General features: G+C 37.4%; 1 protein-coding gene across 1 annotated transcript in view; it reads left to right on the top strand.

Moving 5' to 3' along the window:
• LOC114523952 (peripheral-type benzodiazepine receptor-associated protein 1-like) overlaps positions 1–21,224 on the top strand; it is a 64,999-nt gene that overhangs the window by 30,406 nt on the left and 13,369 nt on the right. The window contains exon 2 of the mRNA XM_028545020.1: positions 20,885–20,974. Coding sequence (XP_028400821.1) covers positions 20,885–20,974 — 90 coding nt within the window. The remainder of the gene's footprint in view (positions 1–20,884; positions 20,975–21,224) is intronic.

The raw sequence follows: 21,224 nt of genomic DNA, 5'->3' as shown, positions 1-21,224 counted from the left end.
TACTCGATTTGACCAGTCGAACAGTGTTATTGCTCAGCGAACTATGAGTTGATTATTTCACCAATATTTCCAGTTCTTTTCGTATGTTCAGATCACTTAATCATGTTTAGATAATAATTTTGAAACGTTCATGTTTATGTAATTTTTAAAATTGATTTTCAAAGCTTAACCTATATAATGGGTATTGATGCTAAGGCATTATTGGCCTTATCAAAGCGATGGTATTACTATAATCAGGGGAATTTTTTTAATCATCATGTAAACTTTATAGCTATTTTATAGAGACCTTATAACTATGATATCAGTAGTAATGTTGGAACATAATCAGGAAGGATAACTTCATCAGCTATTATAAATTGCTGTTAATAAGATTTGTGTGTCAAATAAAATGAATAAAAACATCATGTTCCGGAAATTCGTCAGACTCCAGGTTTCAATATTGAGCTCAGAGTTGACACTTCATTATTTTAAAATGTTGCTAGTTATCTTAATATAGTCAACATTTGCTCTAATCTCGAGATAAAGCAACTGACAATATTTAGTTGAGGCTTGGGATATAAACTGAAAAATGCTTTTGTAGTAATATAGGAAATTAATAACCCACAGTGCAAAATCTGAGATTCCCCACATTGATACATGCAGGCTATGTTTTGAAACCAATGGGTCGGAAACTAGAGTTTGACCTTTTAAATCATGTTTTCCTATAAGTAAAAGAATACCTTGCAGGATTGCGAGATCCATCCACGCGTGATTGATGAAAACCTAAATTTCCACGCGCGGATTGAGGTAACTAAATTCCTCATGCATCAGTAGATTGCGTGTTTCACTGCGTATATTGCATGCTGTCACATAAAATGTTTTGCGATACAGTATAAAAGAACTCAAGTTATAAGCTTTCGTGTGTTGATTTAAATAAATCATATTGATTTCACCACTCATTTGCATCATTTCACAATATATAAACCCATATATAACCTAATCATTTGACAATAATTATATAAACCTATATATAACCTAATCATTTGACAATAATTATATAAACTTATATATAACCTAATCATTTCACAATATATAAACCTAGTAGTAGATTACCCCCCCCCATATAGCAACAAAATCACGCACCGCGTGATTCCCACGCGGGCCGTCGAAAACTGTCGGATTTTCCCGAAGATGTGCGTGGTGTCCACGCAGGGTGAGAGTGTGACGTTATTAAACCGTAATTAAGTACACAGTAAGGATTTGCGAGGAAAATATTTTATTTGTCAGGTTATAGACATTTAGTATGTCAACATTTTAATAGTGTGTTTCTTTCCATAGCATTAGGATGTTATATTACATGATATTATGAGAATGTTTCTTTCAATCCTACTAGGATTGTTCGTTCATTTTAAGAGTTCATTTCTTAAATAATCTGAAGGGAACAGGTTTTTTATTTTTGTTTGTGATTACATTTGTCTCTCTCCAGCCATAACCCGTACGCTTCTACTTCAACTTTAGGACAATGTTGATATGCGTCGGCTGCCAAATGCTTCCCGCAGGTCTCCAGCCATACTAGATTTTTTATCAGTATTTGCGCTTTCGGGCATCCAAAACACTCCAAATTATGGAGGGAATGTTCAGGTTTGCGAGGAGATCCTTCTCGTATCAAACATATTGTTTACAAAAGGTAATTTGTGAGCGCTACGGTGTGCGCTACTCCCACGCGTGATGATGTGCGCACAAGCATTTGTTTACACACATTGTCAGTTGATGACTTTGTTCAAACGCGTTTATGCATACATTACTGGTAATAGGTTTTAATGACAGGACGAACCTGAACATGTTCCCCTCCAAACAAAGAGTAGCTTGCACATAAATATCGCACATCGAACAAAAATTGCCCGAGAAAACACAGCAATGGAGTGCTTACATGGAGTGCCTGCGACCGCAATCTCTACCAAGAAAGGAAAGTTTTGGGTTTGTAACAAGAACAACCCTAAATGTTGTGAATTCTTTTGCCCTGAACAAGATCGTTCGCTCTTTGATACGGCTATGATGATGTGGAGGGCGAATGGCGCGATTCATCCGCTGTGTGACACACACCAAAGACCGACCAAGATGAAAGTTGTGAAGGATCTAAGTAAACGTAACTTTGGGAGACCGTTCTTTGTTTGCTGCGATGTAAAAACCCGTGTAACTTTTGGCAATGGGGTGACAGATTAGAGCTCCCGAAACCGAAGTGTCAGCACGGGATAAACTGCTGTGTGGGGGTTGAACGCCGGAGATAGTTGTATTAAAACAGATATAGATTTGCGTTTTTAACATTTATTCATCTAACGATTAATTACAGCAATAAATTGTAAATACATCAAAATCTCATTTCGTATCCCTTTTTGTTCGTTTGCCATGGATTCGTCAACAAACGCTCTATTAGTAAACCTTTTAAATCGCTTTCTTTATTTTACTATTCATCTTCAAACTTGTATTCGTTCAAAAGTCTTTTGATAAGAAACTTTTCTTATCAATAGCAGCTTCTATTGCTTCTTCTGGATCAAAATCATCGTTTTCAACAAATGCATCTTTTGTGTTCATTATTTTCTTATGTATCGGGTCTTTCTTTAGTTGTCTCATCCACAAAAGGCGCTCCATATAAATATTTTCTAATTCTTTCTGAAGGTTAGGCATGATGTTCGAGAAAGCTTTCCCTTTGGCAGAGTGCTCATCAAAACCACTGTTTACAAGGCTTTCTTGCATTTCTTCGAAAGCTCTATTACTTCTTTGCATTGCTTCTTCTATAAGCGGCATCCATGGGTCCATTTTTTCTTCAGATTCTGAGTCAGTCGTCGTCGCCGAACTTTCAGACTGCTGACTGGAAGTGGTCGAGACATCCTCTCGGAAATCTCCACCTTCGCTGTCATAGTCTGTTTGAGACATGTTTCTTTCTTGCTCTCGTAGTGGACAATACTCCCGTTCGTGTCTGCGCTGATTGTAACTGCGGCTGAAGTATCTTCCGCAAAATTGGCAGCTCATCCCCTTAGCACTAGCAGTGTGGAAATGCCTTGTTATCGAGCAGCAGTTTTATGAACAGATGAGCAACTGCTCATGAGCAGTTATGAGCATGTGCTCATAGGCCCGTTTGGGCCCTATATGGCCTTATATGGCACTATTAGGCCCGATGGCCCGATTGCTGACTGGGCGTCCCAACCCGCGAATATGGACAAATATTCCATTAAACATCTACGCGGTACTTTAATTTCGTAGTCCAGTACATGCACACAAACTAAAATGTTAACCATCCCTTATGTACTTTCTTCGTTTCCCCGAGGTAGAGGTTCTTCGTTTACGACTAGGCTGCACATGCTTTAATTTTGCAGTGCTTAAGTAAACATTAAAGTTTCTCTCCATCTCTTCTTGGCGCTCTAATAAATCTTCCAGACACTCCTCCATATTGAATTCCTTTGGTTCTTTACTCTGTCGAGGTACACATATTCCTATCTTACTCCACTTTAACCATTTCTTGCGTTCCTCTGTGTCCATACCGTGTACTTGGTCGAGATGATTTGCTAACCTTGCTAAATTTGTACTACCACAGCCAAACACAGGGCAGTTCCTACGCGTGCGACCCATATTTAGATGATTGCTCAACAAATCCCTAATAATAATTGGCTCATTTTTTCGTGTGTCAGGTATTTTATTAGGCCCGTTTGGGTCCTATATGGCCTTATATGGCACTAAAAGGCCCGATGGCCCGATTGCTGACTGGGCGTCCCAACCCGGACAAGTCCGGGCTTGTCAACGCAAACTTTTGCTTACGGAAGACGAGGTCAAGCGATCTAAACAAGAAAACAGTGTAGTGCCTGGACAATATGTTTAAAATATTTGTAAAATTGTTCTACCTAATTATTTTGTTACAAGCGTTAATCCGTGTCTTAATTTATGCTCCAAGCAACGCGTTGTCCATAACACCAATATATATCTAAAAATGTATACATTTTCGCATTCACCATACCCCCTTTTGTTCTTCCAAATTATCCCCAGCCTGGTAGATTGTGCCGTAGTCTAACTTGACAACAATTTTCCCTTGCCCATAATGCTTGTAGGGGACCATTTCCTCTCGTGTTAGTATTGGTAGAGCTTGCGAAGACGTTGGGAATTTTGTCATGTTGGCTTGTTCTTCCTGTTTTACTTGCTCCCGTAGATGTTTAATGGAACATTTGTCCATATTCGCGGGTTGGGACGCACGCGTAGGAACTGCCCTGTGTTTGGCTGTGGTAGTACAAATTTAGCAAGGTTAGCAAATCATCTCGACCAAGTACACGGTATGGACACAGAGGAACGCAAGAAATGGTTAAAGTGGAGTAAGATAGGAATATGTGTACCTCGACAGAGTAAAGAACCAAAGGAATTCAATATGGAGGAGTGTCTGGAAGATTTATTAGAGCGCCAAGAAGAGATGGAGAGAAACTTTAATGTTTACTTAAGCACTGCAAAATTAAAGCATGTGCAGCCTAGTCGTAAACGAAGAACCTCTACCTCGGGGAAAACGAAGAAAGTACATAAGGGATGGTTAACATTTTAGTTTGTGTGCATGTACTGGACTACGAAATTAAAGTACCGCGTAGATGTTTAATGGAATATTTGTCCATATTCGCGGGTTGGGACGCCCAGTCAGCAATCGGGCCATCGGGCCTAATAGTGCCATATAAGGCCATATAGAGCCCAAACGGGCCTATGAGCACATGCTCATAACTGCTCATGAGCAGTTGCTCATCTGTTCATAAAACTGCTGCTCGAAAAGAAGGCATTTCCACACTGCTAGTGCTAAGGGGATGAGCTGCCAATTTTGCGGAAGATACTTCAGCCGCAGTTACAATCAGCGCAGACACGAACGGGAGTATTGTCCACTACGAGAGCAAGAAAGAAACATGTCTCAAACAGACTATGACAGCGAAGATGGAGATTTCCGAGAGGATGTCTCGACCACTTCCAGTCAGCAGTCTGAAAGTTCGGCGACGACGACTGACTCAGAATCTGAAGAAAAAATGGACCCGTGGATGCCGCTTATAGAAGAAGCAATGCAAAGAAGTAATAGAGCTTTCGAAGAAATGCAAGAAAGCCTTGTAAACAGTGGTTTTGATGAGCACTCTGCCAAAGGGAAAGCTTTCTCGAACATCATGCCTAACCTTCAGAAAGAATTAGAAAATATTTATATGGAGCGCCTTTTGTGGATGAGACAACTAAAGAAAGACCCGATACATAAGAAAATAATGAACACAAAAGATGCATTTGTTGAAAACGATGATTTTGATCCAGAAGAAGCAATAGAAGCTGCTATTGATAAGAAAAAGTTTCTTATCAAAAGACTTTTGAACGAATACAAGTTTGAAGATGAATAGTAAAATAAAGAAAGCGATTTAAAAGGTTTACTAATAGAGCGTTTGTTGACGAATCCATGGCAAACGAACAAAAAGGGATACGAAATGAGATTTTGATGTATTACATACAATTTATTGCTGTAATTAATCGTTAGATGAATAAATGTTAAAAACGCAAATCTATATCTGTTTTAATACAACTATCTCCGGCGTTCAACCCCCACACAGCAGTTTATCCCGTGCTGACACTTCGGTTTCGGGAGCTCTAATCTGTCACCCCATTGCCAAAAGTTACACGGGTTTTTACATCGCAGCAAACAAAGAAGGTCTCCCAAAGTTACGTTTACTTAGATCCTTCACAACTTTCATCTTGGTCGGTCTTTGGTGTGTGTCACACAGCGGATGAATCGCGCCATTCGCCCTCCACATCATCATAGCCGTATCAAAGAGCGAACGATCTTGTTCAGGGCAAAAGAATTCACAACATTTAGGGTTGTTCTTGTTACAAACCCAAAACTTTCCTTTCTTGGTAGAGATTGCGGTCGCAGGCACTCCATGTAAGCACTCCATTGCTGTGTTTTCTCGGGCAATTTTTGTTCGATGTGCGATATTTATGTGCAAGCTACTCTTTGTTTGGAGGGGAACATGTTCAGGTTCGTCCTGTCATTAAAACCTATTACCAGTAATGTATGCATAAACGCGTTTGAACAAAGTCATCAACTGACAATGTGTGTAAACAAATGCTTGTGCGCACATCATCACGCGTGGGAGTAGCGCACACCGTAGCGCTCACAAATTACCTTTTGTAAACAATATGTTTGATACGAGAAGGATCTCCTCGCAAACCTGAACATTCCCTCCATTAATTTGGAGTATTTTGGATGCCCGAAAGCGCAAATACTGATAAAAAATCTAGTATGGCTGGAGACCTGCGGGAAGCATTTGGCAGCCGACGCATATCAACATTGTCCTAAAGTTGAAATAGAAGCGTACGGGTTATGGCTGGAGAGAGACAAATGTAATCACAAACAAAAATAAAAAACCTGTTCCCTTCAGATTATTTAAGAAATGAACTCTTAAAATGAACGAACAGTCCTAGTAGGATTGAAAGAAACATTCTCATAATATCATGTAATAAAATAAACAGTCCTAATGCTATGGAAAGAAACACACTATTAAAATGTTGACATACTAAATGTCTATAACCTGACAAATAAAATATTTTCCTCGCAAATCCTTACTGTGTACTTAATTACGGTTTAATAACGTCACACTCTCACCCTGCGTGGACACCACGCACATCTTCGGGAAAATCCGACAGTTTTCGACGGCCCGCGTGGGAATCACGTGGTGCGTGATTTTGTTGCTATATGGGGGGGGGGGGTAATCTACTCCTAGTGAAAATTAGTGTAGAGACAAATGTTTCGAATCGGTGGAAATGGCTGGTTTAACATACCAAAGCAAATTACCGAGCAAACAAATACTTAAAATTGAAGAATGCTTCCAGAATATAGGGAATTACTCGCGCTTATAAAAAGTTGGGATTTCCCTTCCAGCAGGGGTTTTCTTTGCACAGGACCATTACTATGGGGGAGGGCCGGCATTAATGTTGTGTATTATGTATTCTTTTCAAAAATTCATTTGTCTTTCTTTTTTTCCTATCCCACCCCACTGCGAGGAAAGCGATGTGCAAATATTTTGTGGAAACCCTGCCGCTTCTACACATATGGTTATGAAAATTTACTGAAATATAGCGTTATATTTCCGTACGATCTTTTGCATTAAACGAAAGATAACACTCAGTGCAAGTACTGCTTGTTCACTTAAAATGGTTACATTTTTCCAATACGTTCTCTCGGTGCTTGCTATTGTTTTATTGGTAACCAGTCAAAGTGTCGTTGGCGACACTTACAATATTATTACAACTGCTTCAAGTCGAACAGACAGGAAATGTCGTTTGATCGTCAACGAAAAAGATTTGTCGTTTCTACAGGAACTAGGTCGGAATAAGGCTGTTCATATTGTAGAACTTGATCTTCAATTCACCTCTAACAAGAAAAATCCCACAGTTAAAAAATGGAAATGGATATGGACAGACAATATTGGTCATAATATCTTGGCATTACTTGCAATAAAATCATCAAAATCGCCTCTGGCTGACCTAGCTGTGCTTACGTGGACTCTCGACGTTGGCAGAAAAACAAGTGGATTGCGTGTAAGTGATAATCCCGTCGGATGTACGACATCTAAAAAATCACCAAAGGATTTTATTTCTGGAGCTCTTTTGAGGCAACTGTCTATGATCCAGGAGAAAGAAATATGTCTTAACAAAGTTTCGGGCCAATCCATGCAAAAGAGATGCTGCAAGAGTTATAACAATAATCCTCCAAAATATCATTGTTTTGTAAGGTCAGCTGAATCTGAATTCGTGCGCACAATTAAGACGATCCTATCTGTGCTTCTATATGGGCTCTTTGTTTTTATTCCTGTTATATCATTAATTGCCATGATATTAATAAGCAAAAAGGAGGAAAGAAAGGTCAATGGTTATTACAGGTTAACGGAAAGTCCGATGTCATTACTATCCATTCTGCGTCTGTTGTTTTGGGATGGTTTTGGAAGGGTGAGATCTTTTGTACGCAGAAGTTTGCTCTTGGGAGTGATCTTCCTTTTATCTTGGACACTGAAATTGTTCGATTACTCTGGCGTTTATTTTGTGCTTTTTGCGGTCTCGGCACTGTCTACTCCTCTTGCCAGCTTGTACAATTGTGAAGAGATTTTCGTGGAAATTGACTTTTTAGCTCTATTGTATTCATCCTCTATTGTAAAAGCATTTCATTATTTCGCTTATGACATAGATATCTATTTGTTGTCCCAGGCCAGATCGAAAGTGATTGGTTTAGTAACGTTGTTCTTCAACATAAAACGCTGGAAAAAATCATTGATTAACTTATCTGAATCTGTTAAGTCGTCTAATACATCACGATGTTTTGTACGGTGTAAAGTTCTTCTGTACATTAAAGTTGTTTTTCTTTATTTGGTTTACATTCCGGTTGTTTTTATCTTGCAAATTGCTTTAATGTTTGTATTTGTAGTGTAGTTAGTAGACTGGGGACGTATGACGTCACCATACAAATGTATATAAACTTGAATTTATTCTTTATTAAATTATTATGGTATAAGTCAACGTCTATAGTAACTTATAACACCACATATTGGCGACGAGGATATGGGGCGACGAGAATTGTAGAAGAAATGGCAGAAAACGTATTGCCACCGCCTTCTAAGTTCAATATTGAAGCATCTGACTTGTTCACTGAGTGGCAGCAATGGCTAAACGCTTTTAAAATATATGCCACAGCGACAGAACTCGTCAAGAAATCAGAAGAAATTCAACGAGCAACGCTGTTGCATTGTCTTGGCCCAGCTACGCAAAGAATCTTCCAGACTTTGCCTGGCGATAAGAAAACGTGCGAAGAAGCTGAAGCCGTTTTAGAGAATTATTTTGCCCCGAAGCGAAATGTGGTCAGTGAGAGATATCGATTCAGATGTCGTGCCCAACAGCGTGACGAGCCGATCGATTGTTATGTTACAGCACTACGAGAACTTGCTAAATCCTGCGAATTTAATGAGCTCGAAAGCGAAATGATTCGAGATCAGATTGTAGAAAAGTGTTATTCGAAGAAACTGAAAGAACGTTTGCTTCAACAGGACTCTCTCGATTTAAATAAAGCTGTTCGCATTGCCAAAACACGGAGAGTGTCGAGCAAGAGGTCCAGCTAATGACGGGAACAAAAGAAAACCCTATAGTGTTAAATCGTTTGGGCGTGACCGGTGGTAAAAACAAGCTTTATGAAGCAAAGAAAGACTTTTCCTGTTTCAGGTGCGGGAGCAAAGATGGTCACGCTGCAGATAAGTGTGGAGCAATCTCGCTGAATTGCAGGAAATGCGGAAAATTGGGACACCTTGCTAGCGTTTGCCGCTCAAGTGTGTCAAGAAGAAACAAGCTAGCTCGGAGAAATCCAAAGGAAATAAGAAGTATCAGAAGTCAAGAAAGATTCGGGCAGTAACATCCAGAAATTGGTTGGAAGAATCTACATCAGATGAGGATGACTTTGAATCAGTTCGACGCCTGAACAGTAAAGATGGTTCTGTGCAAGTTACCATAAACGGACAGAAAGTTAGAATGGTAGTGGACACTGGAAGCAAGCAGAACATTATATCATCCAGACTTTACAACGCTCTGTTTAGAGATTGTGAGCTGAAACCAACGAAGAAGAAGTTCATCGCTTATGGGCAACAAACTCCATTGAACTGTTTGGGCTGTTTTCAAGCTTCAATGCAATCAGGTATAAGCAATTATGTAAATGCTAGAATATATGTTATTGAAGGTGAGGCCGAGTCACTACTGGGCAGAGAATCTAGTTTCAGTCTTGAAATAATTAAACAAGTTAAAGTCGAGTTTAGTAATAATCATAACCAAAAGGAAAATAGTTATCCTAGTGAAAAACGTAAAAATGAAAGTATTGAGTCACTATTGCATGAATTTAGTGATATATTTCAAGGTGTTGGTAAGGTCACTGATTATGAGCATACTATCAAGCTCGACCCCGAGGTCGCGCCTGTAAGCCAAAAGCTTAGAAGATTTCCGTTAAGTCAAATTGAAGCAGTAAACAAGGAAATTGATAAAATGTTAGAAGCAGATATTATAGAAGAAGCGCCAGTTAGTCCGTGGGTATCTAATATTGTTGTAGTACCCAAGCAAAATGGAGATATCCGATTGTGCTGCGATTATAGAGATGTTAATAAAGCCATAATTAGGGAACGCTACATATTACCTAAGGTAGAAGACACATTAAACGCAATGCACGGTTCAAAATTTTTCGCTAAAATAGATGCCAAAAGCGGATTTTTTCAAATGAGTTTAGCCGAGGAATCTAGGTATGTTACAACTTTTATAACTCCAAGGGGATGCTTTAGGTTTAAGCGTGCGCCGTTTGGTTTGACTGATTTGAGTGAATCGTTTCAAAAGATGATGGAACAAATTTTATTCGGCATAGGAAAAGTTGAAATTTCTATTGACGATGTAATTGTTCATGCAGAATCTATGCACGAGTTAATTGAACGATTAAGGCTTGTTTTTGAAAGGTTTCGTAAGCGCAATTTGAGTTTGAATCGAAGCAAATGTGAATTTGGCTTGACCGAGATAGCAGTATTAGGGCATGTGATGTCTGCTGAAGGCATTAAGCCGGATCCTAGAAAGACAGAGGCTATAAGACAGACTCCTCCGCCAAAAACTTAGCCGAGTTAAGATCATTTTTAGGAACTTGTGGTTATGTGTCTAAATTTATTCAAAATTATGCCAACATTGTCGAGCCATTAAGGAAACTTACTCGCAAAGAAACTAAATGGGAGTGGGGTAAAAGTCAAATAAAATCGTTTGAGGTTTTGAAACAAGCTTTAAGTAGTGAGCCGGTATTAGCATGTTTTTCAATAGATAAACCTATTTTTGTCATTGCTGATGCTAGTCCAGTGGGACTAGGAGCAATATTGTTACAGCAACAAGAGGGCGAAGAGAAAAAGCCTGTCGCATACATTAGCAAAACTTAGTGAAGTAGAGCGTAGATATTCACAAATAGAACGGGAAGCTCTAGCTATTGTATGGGCAGTGGAGCGTTTTCATAATTATCTTTATGGTAATCAATTCACAATACTTACCGACAACAAACCGTTGTCAAGTATGTTTAGCATGGACTCTAGAAAAATTTTACCTCCACGAATACAGCGTTTAAGTTGGAGATTACAACAGTATAACTATAAAATTAAACACGTTGCTGGCAAAAATAATATTGCTGATTCGATATCCCGATTGCCTGCTGGGGATAGTGAGACTCCCTGTATTTCGAAATTTTGTGATGAATATGTTCGTTTTGTAGTAAATGCAAATGCAGCTAATTTAGGAGCAATTTCTCTTTCGGATATAAGACGTGAAACAAAAAATGACCCTGTCTTATCTAAATTATGTGATTGTGTTAAGAGTGGAAATTGGTCGGTTTATGCCAAAGACAAACAGATTATGTCCTTGCGTAATGAAATGTCAGTGCATGAGGACATCCTTCTTAGGGGAAACCGGATAGTTGTACCTTTGTCATTACAAAAGGATATTTTGAAGTTAGCACATGAAACCCATATGGGTATTGTTAAAACTAAACAATTACTAAGACAGAAATTTTACTGGGTAGGAATGGATAAGGATATTGAGCAATTGGTTAAGAATTGTGACGTTTGTATTATAAATCAACCATTAAATGCAAATGTACCATTGCAAAATGTTTTGTTACCTGAGGGGCCTTGGAAAAAAGGCGCAGTAGATATTGTAGGCCCGATTGAAGACAAATATATAGTGACGTATATTGATTATTATTCGTCTTACCCGGAAGCAGTTGTGGTTACAGATATCTCTACTCGAAATATCATTAGAGTTTTGTCATCGATATTTTCTCGATTTGGATATCCAGAAGAAATCGTTTCGGACAATGGTAAACAGTTTGTAAGTTCCAAATTTCAGATTTTCTTAAAATCTTGCGGTATATAAAACATGTGAGATGTAGTCCGTATTATCCCAGAAGTAATGGAAAGATTGAACGTTTCCACCGATATCTTAAAAAGAATTTGAAGTCTGTAGTAGCGGAAGGCAGGTCATGGGAAGATTCGATTAGTCAAATACTCATGGCCTATAGATCTACTCCTCATTTAGGAAGCGGCGAAACTCCGGTAAAATTAATGTTTGGCAGAGAAATTCGAACAAAGTTGCCGAAATTGATGTGGAAAGCGCTAATCGCGAGTTAAAAGACAAGGTTCACTTAAAATACAAAACATATCAGGCGCGTATGAAAAAATACCATGATAGGAAATGGCACGCATCCGAGCACAAGTTTAAAGTAGGAGACAAAGTGTTTATTGCAAATAGGTCACAAGGAAAACTCGAATCGAAGTTCTCGGATATCCCATATGCTATTAAGGAGCGGATAGGAAAAGATTCGTTTAAGGTAGTAAATATTTCAAATGGAAAAGAGTATGTTCGTAATCAAAAGCATTTAAAACTTACTTCAGAAAATAAGGAAAAGGAAAATAAATTTGATGATGAGAATAGTACATATGTAGAGTTTGATATGAATGATTCTGTAAATGATAGTGAGCTTGTCTCTAAGAAAGATAGGTCTAGTGATATTGTAAGTAAAGGAAAAAATTGTAAAAAAAGCATGAAAAATATTCCTAGTTTAGAAAATGAGCAAAAAGAACAGAACGATAAGCTGATAACGACCAGATCAGGTCGTGTCGTAAAACCTAATAGAAAAATGATTTTCTTTATTTTCCATGTAAATAGGTACTAGTATATATAAATTGTAGTAGCTAATTAATTTGATTAATGTATTGTTGTAGACTTAACTAATCTAAATCCGCGGAGATGTGTAGTGTAGTTAGTAGACTGGGGACGTATGACGTCACCATACAAATGTATATAAACTTGAATTTATTCTTTATTAAATTATTATGGTATAAGTCAACGTCTATAGTAACTTACAACACCACAGTATTCCTGTATCATTGTGTTAACTTACTTTTACCCAGCGCTCCTGCCAAAACAAGGAGGCAAAGTTACTATATGAAGTGTATTGCCAATCTTTGTTTTCTCTCATTTCCAATATTCCTTTGTTTTTACTTGATGCCTCCTGTTTTATTTATCTTGCTTTGGGGAATAATTCTCAATATTGTCTTCTTTTTCCCTTACATTGTTTACATATCAATTCTGACATTTTACTCCTGGATGTTTTGGTCATCTGTTGAACAACAATATGTCATCTTGATGAGGCTGATTTATGATTGCAACATGCATTACAAAAATAACAATGACAACAACAATAACAACAACAATGAAAACAACAATGACAACAATGTCCTCAACAACGTGAGTGGTCTATCGTTAAACATTGTTCACAATGACTCCGGTAGTGGAGAAAGTGAGATGTTGAACGAAAGTAGTAAAATTCTGTGCGTGGTATCAAAGAAACTGTATGATAATATAAGAGAACGCCTCTTACCATACCATGGGAATCTTGTTTACTTTGCGTTAAAAGTTTTCTTCACTTTTCTTTTCTCTTATCTTATTCTCACTCTTGTTCGAGTTCTTCAAGCCAGCGATGTTTCCCCAACAGTCCAGTTACTCACAACGTTCAGCGTGAGTGCTTTTCCTTACATTATGAATATTGTTGGGGCGAAAAAAGGAGAAGATCAGAAAGATGCGTGGAAACAACAGTTGAAACAACGAGTGAAACCATTAGTGCGCAAACTGACGGCTGCAAAACCTGAATTACGTCAGACTGAATTGAGTATACCCTATCATGTTGACGATTCAAATTACGGAGTAACTAGCGTTTAGTGTAACGTTTTAAAAACGGGTCATCTTTGATTTAACACAAATCTAACAATTAATCTGGCGCGTACAAAAGGAATGAAATTTTAAACCAAAAATTTACAACATTTTCTTAACTTTTCCAACACAGGGTGTATAAAGAAAGTACCCCGTATTAAAATCAAGCTTTTGTTCGAATTTGAATGCTTTATTATTATGCTAAACTCATGGGTGCTTAAAATGGAGATGCAAAGAGAGATGCTCATTTTGAATGCCTCAACCTATGCCTACCTTGCCTATTTATCAGTGGAAATGATACAGGGTGTATAAAAAACTGCAACACTTAATATTCATATATGTTCGCTTCTATGCAATAACAGGCGATCGTAGGCCTCTGCATGGGAATTATTAAAAGTTGCGTTTTTTATATGCCCTGTATAATCAGGCATTCAAATTCGAACCGAAGCTTCGTTTCAATAGGGGGTACTTTTTTATACACCCTGTATAATATTAGCAGGAAACGATAAGTTTCGGGCTGAGGCATTGTAGTCTAGTGCAACGATAGGAATAATAATGGTAATAATATTAATAATGATAATGAGGGGAATATAAGGCATAGAAACATTATAGAAACTTCATAAAACTATTGAAACTATGATGTACGAGGTGTAAACAGTGCATGCAAACACTATAATTTTGCATAACTCCAAAAAGCTTTTTAATGCCAGTGCAATTAATTATACTTTTGGGATTTGAAAATATTTTTTATTCCTTGTTATTTGAATAGCCAAAGGACGCTGCATGTACATGTTTAAAGTCGGATTAGAATCTCTGTTCTTAAAAAATTCAATGATAAACCGCTGTTGCTAACCCACACTCACGGTCACAGATCCAATGTAGGGTGAAAATTTTTGCATAAAATCCACGACGAGTTCACAGCACGGAGTCACACAGATTTTGTTGCTCGTAAACTATTACACGAAACACTGCATTTTTGTGGTTTTATTCACTTTACGTCGAATATATTATGAAATACAGAATCAAAAGTGCCCAAGACTAGTAATCCTAATTGAGCTATTGGCGATCTTAATTAGCTACGCCACACTCCCCTTCTAAAAAGAGTGTTCTCTAACAGTAAACTGAAAATGTCAACAAATCCAAATAGATTTAGTTCTTTACTAAATTGATATTGTCCGAGCCCTTCAAACTAAAACTTGTAGAAGCTGCCGTTTGCTGACCAGGCAAACAACATTTTCATCTTTTTTTTGCACGTGGTTCCAACTGTCTATTTTCCTTTCCACGTAATAACGGCTCTTCAATTCTTCTTCATTGCTGTAAAGTTCAGAAAAACAAAGAGTGAATTACATTTAAATTTAACTACACTAGTAAACCAATATAAACAACAAGGACACTAGTAGCTTATTCGAGGGGAGAAAGGATTGGTAAATGGAGGGAGCCATGGGGTAGCCTTGGCACCTGTATCCCACAATGCTTCAGCTGGTACATCCTCAATAAAACATTTTATTACACTCGCTTTCTCGTCTTTTCCATCTTTTACTACCAGGTTTACTATTGCATCACAGAGAGATTGATGCTGTTTCCAATGGCCCGATTGGCACCTTATGGAACAATAACAAACTGTTTTACACCGGGAACATCTTAGAATACTTGTACTGTTTTGTAGCTTACCACATATTCCACATAAATAGGACTTGTTGTTGTAATTGGACTACTCCCTGTCACCCTGAAGGAGTCCTCGTCTGTTTCCCGATCGCTGTTTGCATCCCCTCGCATAGTGTTCATCTGAACCATTTTTAAGTATGTTGGCCAAGCCACTTTTACATCAAATTACATAATTGCATCATCTGAAATAATGATGTAATCTTTATAGTAAGAAATCAAACAAAATCATTCTGTCGAATATCAAACGCACGCTAGATCGCGCAAGTCATTTCAAGTAGTTTATCGTTAAAATTGGTATATAGACAAATGTTTAGAATCAGTAGGAATGACCTGTTCAACATGCAAGATACCGAGCAAAAATGCTTTAGGAATAGGGAATTACCCGTGCTTATAAAAGGTGGGGGATTACCCTCCCAGCGGGAGTTTTCTTTGCACAAGACCAATACCATGGGTGTTAGGTTCGGTATTAATAGCGCTAATTTGTCTCTAATCCTATCCGTCTGCGAGGAAAGCCATATATGCCAACATTTTGTGGACGCCCTGCCGCCTCTACACAATGGTTATGGAAATATGACCACCAAAAAAGTTGAGACGTCGGGAAGTGTCATTGACATTGTTTATTTTAGGCAGTTGTTACTACCACATTTGATGCGAGTATAAAGGCTTAAAGGCTGTAGATTTCACTATCGCATCAGTCGTACGATTCCATCTGTACAGTCAGTCATTCAATCAATTTCTTTCTACCGACAAGCATTTTGCATCATGCACTAGTTACCGACAATGAATAATCTTACAACAAATCACTTCGTATAATAAAACCAGGCATAATCTGAGCTGTGTTGCAAATATATAATTATAACCTCTTTATGATCTTTCATGTGACATAATTTAAAATAACTTCACTTGAGTCTTGACATCATCTAGAAGAAATATTCGCGCACGTTGTAACGAATACAACCCAGCCGTTTATGTTATGAATAGTACAGAGTATCATATGACCATGCATGACCTTGTCTGAAACTTTGCGCATGACCTTCAGTTTATTACAATCGTAGTAGAAATATATAAGAAGTCGATTTAACATTGTCGAAAGAAATGTTGTTTTGAATAAATACCAGCGCCTGTTTAATTATTTATTTTTACAGCAAATAATCCAGCTTACCAGTAGTTGAGTCTTTTTTGTCTTGCCGCTTGTCTTGAGTGTCGTGTTCCCGGCAACAAGTATGACGCAAGGACAATAATAATAGACATATTTTGCTGACTTGCATCAAACAAAGGGAAGTATTCATTCATTCATTGTAGAAAATGCATTGTCAACTCAAAATGGTTACATCTTTTCTGTATGTTGTCTTGGTTCTTGGGATTTTGTTTTGGGTAACAGCTGACGGTCACGAAGGGCGCACATTTACCAGTCAAAACCACACTCACAATATTACAACGATAACTTCCTCAAGTCAAACAGACAAGGAATGTATTTTGATCGTCAACGAAAAAGATTTGTGGTTTCTACAGGACCTAGGTCGAAATAAGGCTGTTCATATTGTAGAACTTAATCTTCAATTCACCTCTAAAGAGAACAATGCCACTATTAAGAAGTGGAGTTGGCTGTGGACAGACAATATCGGTCATAATATCTTGGCATTGCTCGCACTAAAAGACACTGAATATTATGCTGCCCATACTGGGTTCACTTGGACTCTTGACGTTGGCAGAAAAACAAGTGGATTGCGTGTAAGTGATATTCCTGCCGGATGTACGGCATCTAAAAAATCACCAGAAGATTTTATTGCTAGTGCTCTTTTGAGACAACTGTCAATGATCCAGGAGAAAGAAATTTGTTTCAACAAAAATTGGAGTCAAACCACGCAAAAGAGATGCTGCAAGAGTTTTAACAATAATCCTCATTGTTATGTGAGGTCAGATGAATCTGAATTCGTGCGCATTATTAAATCGATCTTATCGGTGATTCAATACGGCAAATTTTTATCTCTGCCTGTGTTAGTATGTATTGCCATAATATTACTAGTCAAAAAGGAAAATAAGAACGATGGTTATTACAGGCTAACGGAAAGTCCGATGTCATTACTATCCATTCTGCGTCTGTTGTTTTGGGATGGTTATGGAAGAGTGAGATCTTTTGTACGCAGGTGTTTGCTCTTGGTAGTGATCTTCCTGTTGTGTTGGACACTGAAATTTTTCGATTACTCTAGCATTCTTCCTCTTGTGCTTTTTCCTCTTTCGGCGCTGTCCATTCCTGTGTTCATCATATATTACGATGCTGAGAATTTTTTCATGGAAATTGACTTCTCAGAAGTATTGCATTTAATTCCTAATGTAACTGCAGCATTTCATTTTTAGTTATGACATACATACCTATTTGTCGCGCCAGGCTAAATCGAAAGCCATTGGTTTAGCCACGTTGCCTTTTAACATAAAACTGTGGAAAAAATCGTTGATTAGATTTTCTGAATCTGTCAAGTCCTCTAATACATCACGATGTTTTGTACGGTGTAAAGTTCTGCTGTACATTAAAGTTGTTTTTCTTTGTTTGGTTTACATTCCAGTTGTTTTTATATTGCAAGTTGGTTTAACGTTTGTATGCATGTATACTTTACATATTTCAGCTGTTCGTTTCATCAGCACAAGGAGGCGAAGATTGATAGCCATATATATTATAAATAACGTAATTTTTCTCATGTTACCAATATTGGTTTGTATTTCCTACACGCCTCCTATTGTAATTGGGTTGCTCTTAGGCATAATTCTCAATATTGTCTTCTTTTTCCCTTACATTGTTTACATATCAATTCTGACATTTTATTCCTGGATGATTTGGTCATCTGTTGAACAACAATATGTCGTCTTGATGAGGCTGATTTATGATTGCAACATGGATTACAAAAATGACAATGACAAGAACAATGACAACAACAACAACAATGACAACAACAACAACAATGACAACAACAACAACAATCACAACAACAACAACAATGACAACAACAACAACAATGACAACAACACAACAATGACAACAACAACAACAATGACCTTAATAATGAACTAGACAATGTCCTCAACAATATCCTCAACAACGTGAGTGGCAGTGGAGGAAGTGATGTGTTAGATGATTGTAGTAAAATTGTGTGCGTTGTATCAAAGGAACTCTATGATAATATTAGGGAACGCCTCTTACCATACCATGTGAATCTTTTTTACTTCGCGTTAAAAGTTTTCTTCACTTTTCTGTTCTCTTATCTTATTCTCACTCTTGTTCGAGTTCTTCAAGCCAGCGATGTTTCCCCAACAGTCCAGTTACTCACAACGTTCAGCTTTAGTGCTTTTCCTTACATTATGAATATTGTTGCGGCGAAAAAAGGAGAAGATCAGAAAGATGCGTGGAAACAACAGTTGAAACAACGAGTGAGACCATTAGTGAACAAACTGGCGGATGCAAAACCTGGATTACGTCAGACTGAATTTAGTATAACCTCTAGCTATCATGACGAACATTTGATACGACGATTGAAATCATTAAGGAACAAATCACACCAAATTCGTGTAACAAACAATGAAGATGACGATTTAATCATCTACGAAAGTAGCGTTTAGTACAAACTCTTCTGAAACAATAAATCATCCAACGTATATTATACTTTTACTTTTAGCAAGTGATCTCTCGCCGAGAGAACGGTTTAAATAGCGAAGACTCTGACCCCGTCCAGGCAAATCCATACATTTTTAATAAAAATGTTACGTTACACAACGTTGCTTAAATCAACGGGGTTTTGAATTTTGCCTAAAGGCTCGTTTACATTTGCGATTTTTGCTACGATTTTATGTGCAAGATGTGAACGAGTAAATAGTTCCGAATGCTCTGGGGCCGGTTGTTCGAAAGGCGATTAGCTTAAACGGTGGATAAGCCAAAGTTTAAAACTGCTCTCATACATCTTGTGAATGATTGAACCTGCATCTTATGCATTAAATATGTTTGAAAATTGAAAATTAAACTATTTAAAGCGAAATAGTTCAGCTCAGTTGTTCAATAAATAGATAATTTTGGTTTCCATTTTGAACTTATCCACCGTTCAAGCTAACAACCGGCCCATGATGTATAAGGGCTCTATTTTGAACATCAGTAAGTAATTCACCCGTTTACATATGGGCCTACCAAAAAGGCGAAAATCACACAAAAAATTGCAGCAAAAATTGCAAGTGTAACGAGCCTGTGTAACGATTCATCTGACCGATGGAACCGTGTTATTGGTCAGCAAACTATGAGTTGATTATTTGATCAATATTTCCAGTTGTTTTCGTATGTTCAGATCACTTTATAAGCCATGTTCAGATAATATTCTTGAAATGTTCATGTTTATGTAATTTTTAATATTGATTTTCAAAGCGTAGCCTAGATAATGAGTATAAATGGTAGTACGTATATTAGCCTTGTCAAAGCGATGGCATTACATAATAGGGGGAATATTAATCATGGGAAACATTGAAACTTCATAGAAACTTCTAACTATATATCACTTTGTAATATTCGAATATAATGAAGAAGGATAACTTCTTCAGCTTTTATTAACTGCTGTTAATTAGATTTGTGTTTCATATAAAATGAATAAAAATATATCAGAAAACTATAACTGCTGATGCCCCCCCCCCGTCTTGCGCTACCCTGTTTGAAATTTTGCTGAATTCTACTGAGAAAGATCTCTCTATATTGGCTTATCAAATACATCGAACTACAGGGAATGTAATCACTCTAGCGTGTTTTTTGAAAGCACTTTTTCAGTCCTCATATTCGTGTATTGGATCGAATCTAAAATACACTGCACGCATATTCTGTGAACTTGATCTGAAGCTAAACGACTGCACGCATGTTCTGCGCGATCTAAATTAAACGTTTGTACGTGTATCCCTGTGCACTTGATCAAAACTAAACGACTGCGCCCATATTTTCTGAACTCGATCTAGTTGATATATTTCAAAATTTAATTTAGCATCAAATGTGGTGGTATAATGTGGTATAAAAGTGTTCTATAACCGTATAGAAACACAAGAAAGATTTTTTCTGTCTTTTATAATATAACTCAATAAAAAGATTTTGTACAAATATTATAATTCTATTCAATTACAGATTCTCTTAAATTACTTCGTCAATTTCGACGGGAAAAGTCCCGTGTCTCTATACAGTTATAAAAACATGCTTCTCGACCAATCAGCATGTGCGTACTATAAATGTTATATTATAAAACACTTAGAAATTGCAAGTTAAACATTCAGAAAATACAATCCAGTTGAGTATATCTCTGATCTTATGATACACTGGATAGAGCTATGCGTATTGAAAAAAAAGCCATATTTAACCGGTAGGCTCCTCAGTCATGTATTTTCCCACTAAAAGTAGACTCTATTTTTATGTCTTTACTAGAATGGAAGTGCTGATGAACTGGAAAAGATTGTTGAACAAACGTCTAAAGAACGTCTTTTGCTTGAAAAACAAGTTTCTTCAAACGTCGAGGTTAGTCGGACTCGTGTTAACTAAACAGTGCATTGTGTTTATGTTTGGAAAAGTCTATTCTTTCATAAAAGATTTATTCAACGTACACAGCTTTCTTATAAAAATTTTTGACTGTATCAAAACAACCCTATATTACAAACATTTATCTTTCTGCCGTATCTTCCTCTTTGAACAAACTGACCTGTAATACACATATTCCCCTCTCAATCCAAACATTTCCCAAAACGTCTCTTCTAACATTTCAACATCA

This window comes from Dendronephthya gigantea, unplaced genomic scaffold (genome assembly GCF_004324835.1).
Source record: "Dendronephthya gigantea isolate DGI-Jeju-01 unplaced genomic scaffold, DenGig_1.0 000029F, whole genome shotgun sequence".
NCBI lineage: Eukaryota > Metazoa > Cnidaria > Anthozoa > Malacalcyonacea > Nephtheidae > Dendronephthya > Dendronephthya gigantea.
This window is presented reverse-complemented; position numbering and strand designations above follow the sequence as displayed.